Here is a 13882-nt window from a genome sequence, read left to right on the forward strand (position 1 = left end):
CTGACAAATGTTTCTTTTCCCAAACTAGATCAACAATACATCCCCACAAATAAAGATAATTTTTCATCAAAGGTCTCACCATTACTAATGACTTAGACCTACCTGCCATGAGGATTTTCTCAAGTAATAAAAGAAAATATTCCTACCTGGACTGCTTCTCCTGTGGAACTTTCCTGCCTCTGACCATGTTGTGTGATGGAAAGGGCCTGGCCCAGGAGTCAGGAGTCTGTTCAGTAATGAATCTGTCTATGTCTTGGCTGTGCTACATTGCAGAACTCACTGTCTTTCTTTAATAGAAGAGTAATTTTCCTTTTTTCCTTCCTTTTTCCCTATCTCCTTTCCTTCCCTTATTTTCCTTTAATTACTTATTATGGGAAATTTCCAGTTCAAACATAATCAAATGTAGAGACAATAGTACAATAAGCCCTCAGTACTCATCAGCTTTAACAGCTATCATCATATAAACCAACTTGTTCATCCATACCTCTACTCACCTCACCCCTGACCTCTTTTTTTATAATCCTTACCCAAGGATATGTGTTTTTTTTTTTTTTTTTTTTTTTTTTAGAGAAAGGGCGATGGATATGGAAAGGGAGAGAGAGAAATTGGTTGCTTCCTGTATGTGCCCTGACTGGCGATCAAGCCCAAAACCCAGGTATGTACTCGGACTGGGAATCAAACCAAATCTGCAACTTTTATTTTTCAGTGTAAAGGACAATGCTTTGATCAACTGAGCCACTGGGCTAGAGCACCCCTGGTTTCTTTTGAAGCAAATTCCTAAACATCAGTAAATTCATCTGTAAATATTTCAGAATTACATAACTTATCTGTTGCTGTTGTCTAGTTGCTAGAAACAGTAATGAATCTGTGAGATCATGATTTCATGGGTTGACAATTTGGGCTGGGATCAGCTGAACGGTTCTTCTGTAGGTTTTGTCTGCTCTCTCATGCGGGTGTAGTAAGCTGGAGACTTCTTTAGGGTCGGACAGTCCCTAATTTCCTCACTCACATGTCTGTCAGTTGACCAAGGAGCTTTAGTTCTCCACCTGGCCTCTCCAGCTGGCTCGCTGGGGCTTGCTCCCATGGTGTCAGTATCCCATGAGTTCCCTGTGGCAAGCGATGCCCAATTGGGAATCTTTTAATTAAAAAAAAAAGTTTAACTTTACTTTTATTGTTGACATCTGTTGACACAGATGACCCCATCCCCCCCTCACTTTCCCCACCTGAACCCAGCCCTGGCCCCCCTTTCCTCTCACCATCACCACACTGTTGTCTGTGTCTATGGGTTATGCATACATGTTTTTTGGCTAATCCCTTCACCGTCTTTCATCTACTCCTTCCAGTAAGTGTCAGTCTGTTCCATGTATCCATGCCTCTGTTTCTATTTTTGTTCATCAGTTTATTTTGTTCATTATGTTCCACTTGGAAATCTTAATGTTGAAAACATTCTGATTTAACTTGCATTTTATTGTCTTATTTAACGTTTTTAATGACTCTAAAATGTGTCATTAATTGGATGTGCTATAATTTATTGAATAGGTCATCATGATTAAATCATACTTATTCAAGTGTTATTACAAGTAATTTTCTACTTAAATGTCCAATCTTCATTGATGTATGTTGGAAGCTGACCAAGAGGGTAAAACACAAAGGCTGAAACACAGTTGGCATGAACAGAACCAAGGAAGATACTGTGGAATGGAAATGGCTCAAAGACGTTGTCTCTATCTCTAGGTCTGCTGAGGATCAATTTCTATGATCTCCCAGGACCTCTGGAAGTGAGTCCGTACCTCCAGGAGCACCAATTCTTTGCCATTGTTCGAGTTAGAAAAATGTGTACTTTTGGGTGGGTTCTGCTCTGACAGATAAATACTTGGTGAGAGGCATGTAGGCTGGATTATAGATCCGCTCGCCAATCATTCCATCCCCCTTATTCATGAATTTTTCCTGCTAATCCTTCCTCACCAACAATTTCCTCACTGAAGTTTCTATTGCATCACAACACATCCTTTTCAAGGACATGGCTGTGATTTATTCTATTTATGATATCCCACACCTTCTCACCTGATGGGAATCTTTCTAGAAGAGACTTAGACACGGAAAGGAAGGCAGAAGGTGGGGCTTCCAGAAATCATTTATAACCTGCCACTTGCAGAGATCACACACACAACTAGACACAATTTGGAAGAGCTTCCCAGCAGAAGGCACAACAATGGCAGCACTACAGGTGAGTTGAAAAGGCACAGCCTTCAATGATCCCAGGTCCCATAAGGGAAGGAGCAAAGAGTCTGAGATTTTCTGATGAAACTATTGGGGATGTTTTACTGGGGGTTGTGAGTGGGTGGAAGAGAGAGGATGGGCCAGTGTATCTACTATCAGCATTTGGTGGTATCTGACTGAGAGTGAACTCTATTGAGACACTGTGACTTTGTGTGGAAAGTGACAGCTGACTTGGATGAGGGAGTGTGTGCATGGGTGCAAGGGGTGAGATTGTACATTTGTCTTCATGCCTCTGCGTATGTGTGTGTGAATGCAGCTGGGGCAGTGGTTGAACAGCTGTGCATGTCATCATGAGTAGTAGTGTTGAGAGTTATGTGTGAGATGGTGAGACCCATGTCTTTGTGTAACTGTGTGTATGATGATCTATGCCTGTGTGTTGAACTATGAATATGTGTGTAGATGTGTCTGCTTGCGAGGGTTCTCCCGTACATGGCAGTGACTGTTTAATCAGATGTGGTTCTTTCCATGTGTACCATTGTGACTATTGTAGGCAGAACTGGTGGTCCTGGGGAGAGTGGGTTTCCCAGCACTCCTCTCTGAGCACTAAAGAGAGCAGAATGAGTCAGTCCTCAGGTGCCTATTCTCATGAAGCTTGGGGGAAGGTGACCTCAGACTGTGGGGCACAGGATCTCCTGTCTAAGTCAGCACAGAGTGACCCCTGCTCCTGTCTCAGGTCTCCTCCCCCAGCCAGTCCTTCATTTATCCTAACAAAAAAAAAAAAGGGGGTGGTAAGCAGAACCTGGCTCTCTGGGGAAGGCGGTTGGGAGAATTGGTTTCAGAGAATGGATCACCTGAAGATGGAGGGAACAAAACCAGCCTCAGTCCAGACAAAGCTTACAGTCGATATCAGCGAACAACCTGCAGATTCAATCTAATTACTTTCCTGTCTCCCGCCCTGTGTGCAGGTACCGACTGTCCTCAGCAACTTGTACACATTCCTGAAAGGACACCATTGCCCTTGAAAATTCTGATGCATATACATGCCACACACAGGAGTCTCTTTTTCCAGTATTTCCCTCTCCCTTTAAACAACTATCTTATATTGGAGTGGATTTTTATATTTTATACTTTTACATCCTGAAGTCTTTTCTTCACAGTTTCAGATAAAAACTGATGGGAGGGGAGAATCCCAGAAAGGGCCCTCCCCTTCTGCTAAGTCACCCCTGTATGGACCCTATACCTGCCAGTGACCATGCTAAAGGTTTTACATCTAGTAGCTCAGCTATTCCTGAGAACATCCTATGAAATAGGAATCTTTATAATCCTCCTTTACTGAGAAAATGGAGGCAGGGGGCATTCAAGTAACGGAACTCAGTTCTCATTGGTAGTAAGAGGCAGAATCAGCATTAGAATCCAGGCCACCTGGCTTTTGAACTCTTGCTATTAACTTCAACCTTCTCACTTCTTAAAAGACACAAGGACCCGCCTGTGGTGAGGTGGGAAGAAGAGGGTCCTCAGAAGAAGGTCCTTTGATGTATAACCTGCTTTGCCACTGGGAACTGTTATAGGATGGGCAACCACACCTGGCCTTGCCCCTCTCAACCACTCTCGTCTCCCTTGGCAGGTCCCATATACAAAATCTGTATGCTTGCCTGTTGGTTCTTTCGTGAAAATCAAAGGGACACCTGCCATGTCTTTCAGGTGAGTATCTATATCCCACGGGGAGGAGAAGTGAGACTATTAGAGCTTTGGGGTCACTTCATGCATGACTGAGGTTAAAGTTTGTAATTAGCATAATGGAAGCACAATGCAGTTGCAGGTTCTGGAGACCCATACGGTGCCAGGCATTAAACCGACAGGTGCATGTCTGTGGGCTAGTGTTGATGTCTGGGGGCTGAGGTCACTCAGGCATTGGAGCTGAGGTTTATTATCAAGGGACACAGTCTTTCCAGGGCATGAAAAGTAGCCCCAGGCCAGTGACTGCTGCTCAGTGTGTGTCCTTGGCTAAGAGATGAGGCATCTCCCCAGCCTGGGCAGGACAAGCTGAAGAAGCCCCACAGGGACTAGTATCACCCAGGAAGGCTCTCCTTCCCCAGGAGGAGTTGGGAAGGGTCGGTATATGTGTGCTGAATGTGGGCCGCCATGAGGAAGGGTCCTACTCAACATGCTGCATGCTTTGCCTTCAGCATGAACCCAGAACTGCAGGTGGACTTCCACACTGAAGCGAACACAAACATCGCCTTCCATTTCCGCGTGTACTTTGACAAGTGTGTGGTGATGAACAGCCGTCAGGGTGGGAAATGGGGTGAAGAAGTGAAATCCTCTGTTATGCCCTTTAAGGATGGCCAACCCTTTGAACTTGGCATCTTGGTGCTGACAAAGGAGTACCAGGTGAGTGTGCCCTGGAACATCCACTCCATGGGCTCTCAGGGCTCTCACAGGAGCACACAGCTCTCCCTGGCCTGGCCCCAGAGTCACCTGTGGTTCATCTCCTGCCCCTCTCATCACAGAGCACCCTCTGCTTGTACTGCCATGCTCAGGTCCTTTTCCAAAGCTAAGCAGGTCAAGATCAGCACACATGCCTTACTCTCCATGGGGGAGAAGTTTCTGTCTTCACTCACAGCCTCATTTCTACCTATGCTGTCATTCCTTCAGTTTTCATGTAGGAGATTGTTAAAATATGCATATAAATAATTATAACCAGTCTAAAATTAAGTCTTTCCTACATTCCCAAACCCAGTCTCTCTCTCCAGAGCAACACTTACTAATTCCTTTATGCTCCTTCCAGAGATACTATATGTTTGTTCAAGTCTATGTATCTATCTATCTATCTATCTATCTATTATTTATCCCTGTCTGCTTTTATTTTTAAACAAATATGTTTCTCTAGAAATCACATATTGATGACTGGATTTCATTTGTTGTCAAAGAATGTATGTTAGAGAAACTAGCATCATACTATTTGTGATGCCCCCACATTATTTGTTTACATAATATTTCTATAGAAGCATTATTAGAATAATTTAACTGGCCCTTATTCATGCACATTTAGATGTTTTCCATATTTTGCTCTCATGAATGATGCTTCCGTCTATATCACATTTTCGTCATTATCAACCTCCCTATTCTAATAAGGAAGTATAATTTCAGAGGAATTGAATATCTGGTTCAAAAAGTGTATGCATTTTAAATTTGAAAAATTAAGACCTAAACAGTTAACTTTTTCTCCATAGCCACACCCATAAAGTGTATGCTTAAACCTTCTATCATTGGAGAAGCAAAAAGATTTAATGTCCTATGATTGAAGTGAGGCATTGTTCCATTTACTTATAAGCTGAATAAAAATATCCTCATTTTAATCCTCATTTTAATCATTTTAATCCTCCTCTTTAGGAATATTCAAGTTTTGGCTCAGTGGTTAGAGTATTGGCCTGCACTCTGGAGGGTTTCAAGTTTGGTTCTCAGTCAAGGGCATGTATCTGGGTTGCAGGTTCAATCCCCGGCCCCAATGGGGCACATGAGAAGGCAACCAATTGAGACTCATCTCTCTCCCTCTCTCTCTCTCTCTCTCTCCCCTTTCCCCTTCCTTCCACCCTCGCTCTATAAAAAAGAGGAAAAAAAAGAGTTTTATCATTACCTTTACCACCCCAAATCTGAGCTACTGAGTCATCAGCAGTAAAGTTTAGCAGAGCTAAAATGAATGCACTCAATAAACACTTAATGACCAATTAGCCTATGATACTCTGTGCAAGACCCAGACTATCAATCCATGAAACAGTTCCTGGCCAGAGGGAAGCCCAGGCAAACATGGACAGTACAATATAGAGTGCTAACACCTCAGTGGAAGAATGAGAGGAACACAGAAAATAGGGTGAATAACTGTCTGAAATCATCACAAAAGGTAGGCTATAGAAAGAAGCATGCCTGTTGGGTTTTAGAGTGTGACTAGGAGTTTCTGGTGGATGGTGTGTGTACAGGGTAGGAAAGGAAAGAAAGACGTTAAGTTTGTTTGGTGGCATGCTATCTTTCTGACACATATTCTCTTTCAGGTAATAGTAAATGGCAGCCCATGTTACACCTTTCCCCATCGATTTGACCCAAAATCTGTGAAGATGATCCAGGTGTGGAGAGATGTGTCCCTGACCTCAGTGAATGTCGTTTAGAGAAGGATGTGACCAGACACCCCATTGTCAAGGAGATCCCTCCACCTAAGTGATCCTGTGATTCCTGGAGCTCACTAACAACATGGGTTCTCACCCTTCCCCACACTTGATCATTAAAACTCCTGAAAACATAACAAGATTTGCTTCTTGCTTTAGAGGGGGAAAAGAGAGAGGAAATAAAGAGTATGTGGTTATCACCAGGAGGGGTGTGAGAATATTGTGGGAGAGATCAGGGTTTCAAAGAAGATAAACATTTCTCTGATACAAGGAGTGAGTGACAGGCTCATGAAATATCTGAGAAGACATTGGAACCATATTCTTATGATGTAGTGCTTAGGACATGTTAGAAACTCTGAAGCCAAATCCTTCCCCAATTTCAGATAGCTAAACTGAGACTTTAGGCGTCTGTCTGCACACATAAAGCTGTAATTCATAGTTTGAAGAAGAAACTGTACTTTGAGGAAAATCAGGTGAAAAGTCTTAATTCTTCCTTTATGATAAGGATGTATAATATAGTATTGACACTGTTCCTGGTTTTGTGTAAGATGCACTGTGGGAAATAAAGAAAATGACAAGGCCAGCACTTAATTTTTTTTTTTAATCCTCACCTGAGGATATAATTTTATTGGTTTTCAGAGAGGGAGAGAGAAACATCACTGAGAGAGAGAGAAACATCAATTGATTGCCTTCCATGTGTGCCCTGACTGGAAGCTGAACCCACAACCTTTTGGCGTACAGGATGATGTTCCAACCAACTGAGCCACCTGGCCAGGGTGCATTTATAAAATTGTAATCCAAGGACTATTTGAAGATCCAAAAAGATTTGCCTCCAAGATTTTTCTATTATTCAAACAATTGCAAGATTTTTTCCAATTTATGTGGGCAGAAGCCTGGGCATGTTTTGGTAATTGTCACCGTTCTAGACCAGGGAGGCTAAACTTTGTTATTAAAACAAGAACAAATGACACACGTGGATGCAGTGAACAGACTCTGGTTTTGATGTTGTCCCAATTAATCATTACAGATTAACAAACCTCCTCAAAATATATTGGTTTAAAACAATAATTTATTATTGTCTCCCTCCGTTTTGCAGGTTTACCGCACTCATATGGGTAGTGTATCATGTGGCCTTAATCAAATTGGGGTGGGAAGTGAAGTTTTGTGATGGATGCTTTCCTCATGTCTGACACTTCACTTGGGCTGGCTGAAACAGCTGGAGGCTGGCTGGTTATTTCTCTCTTCACATGACCTTCTTGGCTGTCATAGACCTCTTCAAATCACAGAGGTCTCAGGGGTTTGGGATTTAATGAGTGGTGACTGGCTTCTGCCACAGAGAACCCTTGACAAAGCTCAAGCAGAAGGTACAAGGTGTAATTGGACCTAGCTCTAGATGTCATGCAGTGTCACTCCCATCACATCCTATTGTTCAAAGGTCAGTCAGAGAGACGGCCATAATCAAGTGGAAAAGACTACACCAGGGCATGGGTATGTTGCCTTGTGATTCATGACCAGACAACCTAGACTAGTACTGTCCCACCATCAGGCTCCAGAGACGTTCACACTTCCCACATACCCCAAACTCGGACCACTCTCCAAGGAATTCCCGAGTGCAATACAATTACAGCAACAAGCTCAAGACAGAAGTTCAGGATTTCACCATTTAAACTATGACCTGGGGCTGGCAAAGTGAACTGAGTATAACTTCTCAGGTGCAGTTCTTTTCAATATGTGCACTAATGGGGCATAATACCTCATACATGCCAAACCTACATGTTGAAACAGACACAGAATAAATGCAATCCACATTTTCAGAGGCAGCAATAGGAGATGTATAGCACCTGCAGCTTCCTATCACATATGACAACCAGTCAGGCTCATATCTCCCCTTCTCTCTAGGACTGTTTGCTCTGTAGCGATTGAGTCCACCCTCCATTCTCAGCTTCTTTGAGTTCTTGCCAAGATTTCAGAATGACAACACCAGGGGCTCTGATTGATCATCAGCTTGTTATCAAGTCCAGAGAACCACTTAGCAGACACACTATTCAGGAGACACTATTCCTAAAAACATACCAAGGCAGATTTAAGAAAGTGGGAATGAGGGGGGTCAATGAGAGAGGGGGGGGGAGGGACATCTGTAATACTTTCAACTACAAAGATAAAAAATAAAACAGGGCCTGGTACATCAAGACAAAGGAAAGTCTTCTGGAAATAGCGTCTTTGTCCACAAGGACTACCTCAGGCATCAATCATGGCATCTCTCACCATGTCCACTTTCACAGCGTCTTCTTCAACTCCAACCTTACTAACTGGAATGCTTCTTTCCTTAGCCTTCCTCCAATCTAACATCCAGAAGTCTTGAGGTGGCAACACATTGCTAATGGCACTCTTCAGGCATTTCTTCTGGGTTTCATTTCATACTGGAATGAAATGTCCCCCTCACTATCCATAACCTCTTGAGCTTTGATTAGGCACAATCTCCTTCTTTCACCTTCTTTGTCTTAATCTTGGTCACTTCTCTTCTTTTTGTTATTGTTTTGTTAATCCTCACCCAAGGATATTTTATCCCATTGATTTTTAAAGGAAATATTATAAAACATTAATTTTTTAAAAGGAGGGTAATGGATTGAAGAGACCTCAGAGCAGAAAGTCTAAGCCAGTGGTTCTCAAAGCATGGTCCCCGACCCCTGGGGGTCACCGACGTCCTTTCGTGAGGTCCACAAGGTCAAAACTAGTCTCATAACAATAGTGAGAGGTTCTGCTCCTCACTCTTCCCCCCCGTGTGAGGTGAAGTGTTCCAGAGGCCACGTGATATGAGATGAAGTCATTGCTCTGATATTAACATGGAATGGATTTATTGTTGCTATTTTTAGACATATATATAAATCTCTAAAAAATTACTTGGTTTGAATTTGTTTAAGATGAAGATGAATAGCTATCCCATGGTGCACCGGTGCTGACCCCTCCTGGACATAAAGAGCCAAATGTTCGCTTTTTAGGCATGTAAGACGGTAGTTAATTCTTTGGTAGCTTGAGATGGGCCATGGTGGGAGTATTTACTGCACAGAAATACATAGCATGGGGTTATTTTCCCCTCAAAGAGCTGGCTTACCAGGACCCCTTACTGTAAATCACACACATAACCCAAAATACGTTGGGGGTCCTCAATAATTTTTAGGAGCATAAGGAGTTCTGATACCAAAACATTTTAGAACCACTGGTCTGTTTAAATTACAACCAGTCAAGCCCTGACCTATGGCTGATGCGCCCTCTGCTGGTAGAAATTAGAATGGATTCAATGTTATATACACAAACTTTCACAACTGAAAACGTGTCTTTCTTGTGGAAAAAAAAAAAAAAAGCCACTACATACAAAGGTCACATGTTTTCAGTGTTTTGATTTTATATCATAACATCTTCAATTTATTGAAGTTTTATGTGCCAAGAACTTTTATAAGATTTCACATCGTGTAATTTACTCCTCACATCTATCCTTTGAGATAAATCTTATTATGTCGCTTTTGTTTCATAAACCATCTGAAAGTAAGTGGCCAACATAATGCCTCATCACCTCACCTTTGCATATGGTGGTTGGTGCAAACAAGGGCACCTCCCTACACAACCAGATCCAACACCTGGAAATTAACATAACACGTCACTAGCATCTCATCCTCACAGCTCACCCAGGTTTCACCAACTGCTCCCAAAGCTGCCTTTAGAACGGAAGCGCCACATTCAGCAGCACACGTTGCATTTCATTGTCACGTCTAACTTTCACCTGCATGGTCCTCACACTTTTGGAGATGAGAGGCCAGTTATTTCTAGGACGTCCCTCAGTTTAGGTTTGTCTGATGTTTTCTCAGGATGAGCTTCGAGGTTTGCATCCCTTGTAGGAAAAGCACAGAAGTGACTCGTGTCCTCCTTGCCGCATCCTCTCGGGTGAGACGGGATTATGGTTTGTCCATTAACCATGAAATTCACGTTGACCACTTGGTTAAGGTGGTGCCTGCCCGGTTTCTCCTCTGTAAAGTGGCTCCTTTTCCCTTTGTAATTAATAAATATTTGGTGGAGAGAAAATTAGACTGTATGCAAGTATCTCTTCCTCTTCAAACTTTGACCTCTCTATATAGTGTCCATTGACGTTATTTGGCTGAATTAATTAATAGTATGAAACTTGTCCCATGAGAATTTTCTAATTTTTTTTTCTGTTAATCATCTCTGGAGGACATTTTCCCACTGATTTTTAGAGAGAGTGGAAGGGAAGGTGGGAGGATAGGATAGGGGAGAGAGAGAGACAGACAGACAGAGAAAGCGAGAGAAGTAACAATTTGTTGTTGCATTTCCTTATGCTTTCATTGGGTGGCTTCTTGTATGTGCCCTGACCGGACATCAAACCCACAACCTTGACGTATTGGGACATTGCTGTAATCAACTTAGCTCCTAGGCAGGAGCTCAATAGAACATTTAAAAATAGTATCTGACACATGGCCATCAATTTTAAGGAAAATACTTAGATGCCAACTTCACAGCATTCATAAAACTATAAAGTGATCTGGGATACAATGATAAATATCAACAAGCAACAAAATTATTAGAAGAAAATATACGGGAATGAGTTTAAGCAGGTTGGTTAAAAATGCCTTATAAAGGCCTATGTGAAAAGGTTTATGAATCAGATTCTATTCAGACTAAAATCTTAATATTTCGTGTGTAGGACTGAGCAAACGATAATGTACGTTGACGTGTTGCAAAGGGCCGTGGTTTCCTCTGTGGGAGAATGAAGTCAGAAACACGGGGGGTGAGGGAGGATCTCGGGGGCAGTGGATGGGTATTGGGAGCCCTTCTGTCTCTGAAGACCCCCCACCCCACCCGGAGGACCCAGCTTCTTGGGGAAATGGCTGATTCCAGGTCTGGGTAAGAAAGGACCAGCGGAGTCTGACATTTATTGTTGATACAAAAAGTGAAGACATTCTAGAAAAGAACTGGGAAATTTTAGAAGACAAGAAAGCCAGCACTAAAAAGATCCTTGTATCAACTTGGCGGACCTGGAGCAACAACCCAAATGCACAGGCTGAATTATCAATTTTGAAGATAAAAAGAGAGGGGGGAAATAAATATTTTGACTACGGAGCAGAACGTCAACTCTATAAATACAAATGCAAATAGTAAAAACAGGAGATTATAATCATGAATTGTAATAAATCTTGCTACAACAGCACTCATATTACAACATATAAAAGTGTCAAAGTAACAAGTTTACACTTGATATTTGCACAGTGTTATATGGCAAATACACTCAATTAAAGATAAAAATATTATCTTTGGCAACCGTTATGAAAGATTGGTTCCAAAAAAAAAAAAAAAAAGATTGATTCAATAATTCCACTGTAGCTTTGGGACTAGAAAATAATTCACTGTTTCTAATGTAAATCTCTATATTTCTTTCATTCTCACCAAAAGACATTTGTTCTGTTGATTTTTCTAGAGATAATGGAAGGGAGGGGGAGAGAGGACAGGGAAACATCCAGTGATTGCCTCCCACAGGCCCCCTCCTGGAGCTGTAAGGGGAGTACCAGGTGCCCTTGACCGAGAATCAAACATGCTACCTTTCAGTCCCAGGGGTGTCGTTCTAACCACTAAGACAAACCGGCCAGGGCCTCTGTACATTTCTAAAGCCAAATACCTACATTCTCCCCTTACAGCGTTTGACATTTTAAAATAGAATGTCAAGACAAGAGAGCAATTTTCTATTGGGCGAAGTCAGCCGGGGATAACCTGCAGGTGAAGTTTGAAACCCCGCCTCCTATCCCATGGTCCACCGCGGCTCCCCCCAGGCGGTGCCCACTGGTATTTAAACCCAGGCCCGCCTCTCTGGGCTCACATCCTCTCAGCTGACAGCAGTGGATTTCTAGGAGAGAGATCAGAGCACTTGGGACTTGAAAGTCTGACTGCCTGTCTGTCTGCTTTGTTGACTTCCACGTTTTTGTGGGTGTTTTTTTTTTGGACGACACCCTCACACACAACACAAACACACACACACACACACACACACACACACACACACACACGCACGCACACACCTCTCCCGTCATTGCTGTAGTCCGAAGAGGGGCAGAGAGTCCTGGGAGCCGCAGGTTTCTCAACCAGGTGGGCACCTGTAGAGAGTGGGTCATGTCTGGTTCCTCCCCGGATCGGTCCCCAGGCCCTGCGTTCCCAAACTCCATGTCAACCTCACTCAGCTTCCCAGTCTCCTCGCCAAGGAACCCAGGCCAAAGAGGCTTCTCCTCACCTGGGACCCCAGGCGCCTTTCCATCCTCTGCCACGGTGACTGCAGCTGCATCGCCACCATCCCCCGCACCACACAGCTCCACATTCCTCTCTCCAGATGGGAATCCATGGTCACCTGAGTCCCTTAGCTCTACGCCCACTTCTAGCAGGTATTCAGGCTCAGCCTGCTCACACACCATCTATCACATGTTTGTCCTGCCATCGCCTAGTCCTTCACCCCCAGGCCGCAGGGACTCTCCGGAGGCACCCAGCTACTCTCCCACCATCCCCAGGTTTCTGCGGCAGTCAGCCCATCACACACTGGAACCCCCCCGGTGCTCACAGACCTCGGAGGTTTACTCCCCCGTTTACACCACAGGGACTCCCAGATGTTCTCTAGTCCCAAACTCATTTCCTTTCACACCCGGACACACCCAGGGCCTCACAGCTCCTCTCCATTATGGTCCTTTGACTGCCTCACGTGAGGGCTAAGGGAGGGGCCAGCAGGACTCAGGGTGGCATTCATTTCTGCCTGGCTCTGGTCATGGTCACACACCCACCAGCGGGAGAGACCCTCCCTCATTCACACCGTTGCCCTCTCACTGGCTATTGTCACTCACTGGCTCACAGAAGGCACCCCTCCAGGGGCAGAGAGCACCGCCCTGGCCCTCGTCACCCCTCAGCTGTGCAGCGGGACCCTCCTGCCTGCCTCCGACCCTGCTGCTGGCCACCACGCCAGCGAGACCCTCCCGCGTGTCTGTGACCACGTGTTTCCCCGGGATACCTGTGTCCTTGCTGGAAGGGACCCCTCTCTCATATATGACCTTCGGGGGTGGGGGGGACAAGGTGACTATTGACATCAGCCTGGGCCTGCCTTCACACACCCTCTCAGCCTCCCAGTGTCTCACCATATCCACCCACCTTCCCCTCCTCACTTGGTTTTCCCTGGCCCACTGCTGGCCCTTCTGTGTCTGCCCTCCCCGTGCCTTGGCCTCTCTGCTGTCATCCGTCGGTGCCACTGACCCTCTGCCTGAGGCCAGGCTTTTTCTCTCTATTCCACGCCAGGGGCTCAAGGCCTGAGCCCTCCTCCATGGGCCTGTCTCTCTGGCCTCCTTGTTTCTCCTCCTTTGCTGGGTGTCTGCATCTCCTCTCCCAGCCTCCTTTCTGTCCCCACTCCCTCACTGAACACATGTTCTCACTCTCTGAGAGTTCCCCTTTCTCAATGTCAACCCCTT

General features: G+C 44.3%; 1 protein-coding gene across 1 annotated transcript; it reads left to right on the forward strand.

Annotated features, from left to right (window-relative positions):
- Positions 1-2212: 2212 nt before the first annotated feature.
- LOC103301429 (galectin-10-like) lies at positions 2213-7884 on the forward strand. The gene is made up of 5 exons (XM_054711136.1): positions 2213-2227; positions 3845-3921; positions 4407-4611; positions 6270-6374; positions 7816-7884. The coding sequence occupies exons 1-5, from the start codon at positions 2213-2215 to the stop codon at positions 7882-7884; spliced, it is 471 nt and encodes a 156-aa protein (XP_054567111.1).
- Positions 7885-13882: the final 5998 nt, after the last annotated feature.

The sequence above is a fragment of the Eptesicus fuscus genome, chromosome 21, assembly GCF_027574615.1.
Source record: "Eptesicus fuscus isolate TK198812 chromosome 21, DD_ASM_mEF_20220401, whole genome shotgun sequence".
Classification (NCBI taxonomy): Eukaryota; Metazoa; Chordata; class Mammalia; order Chiroptera; family Vespertilionidae; genus Eptesicus; species Eptesicus fuscus.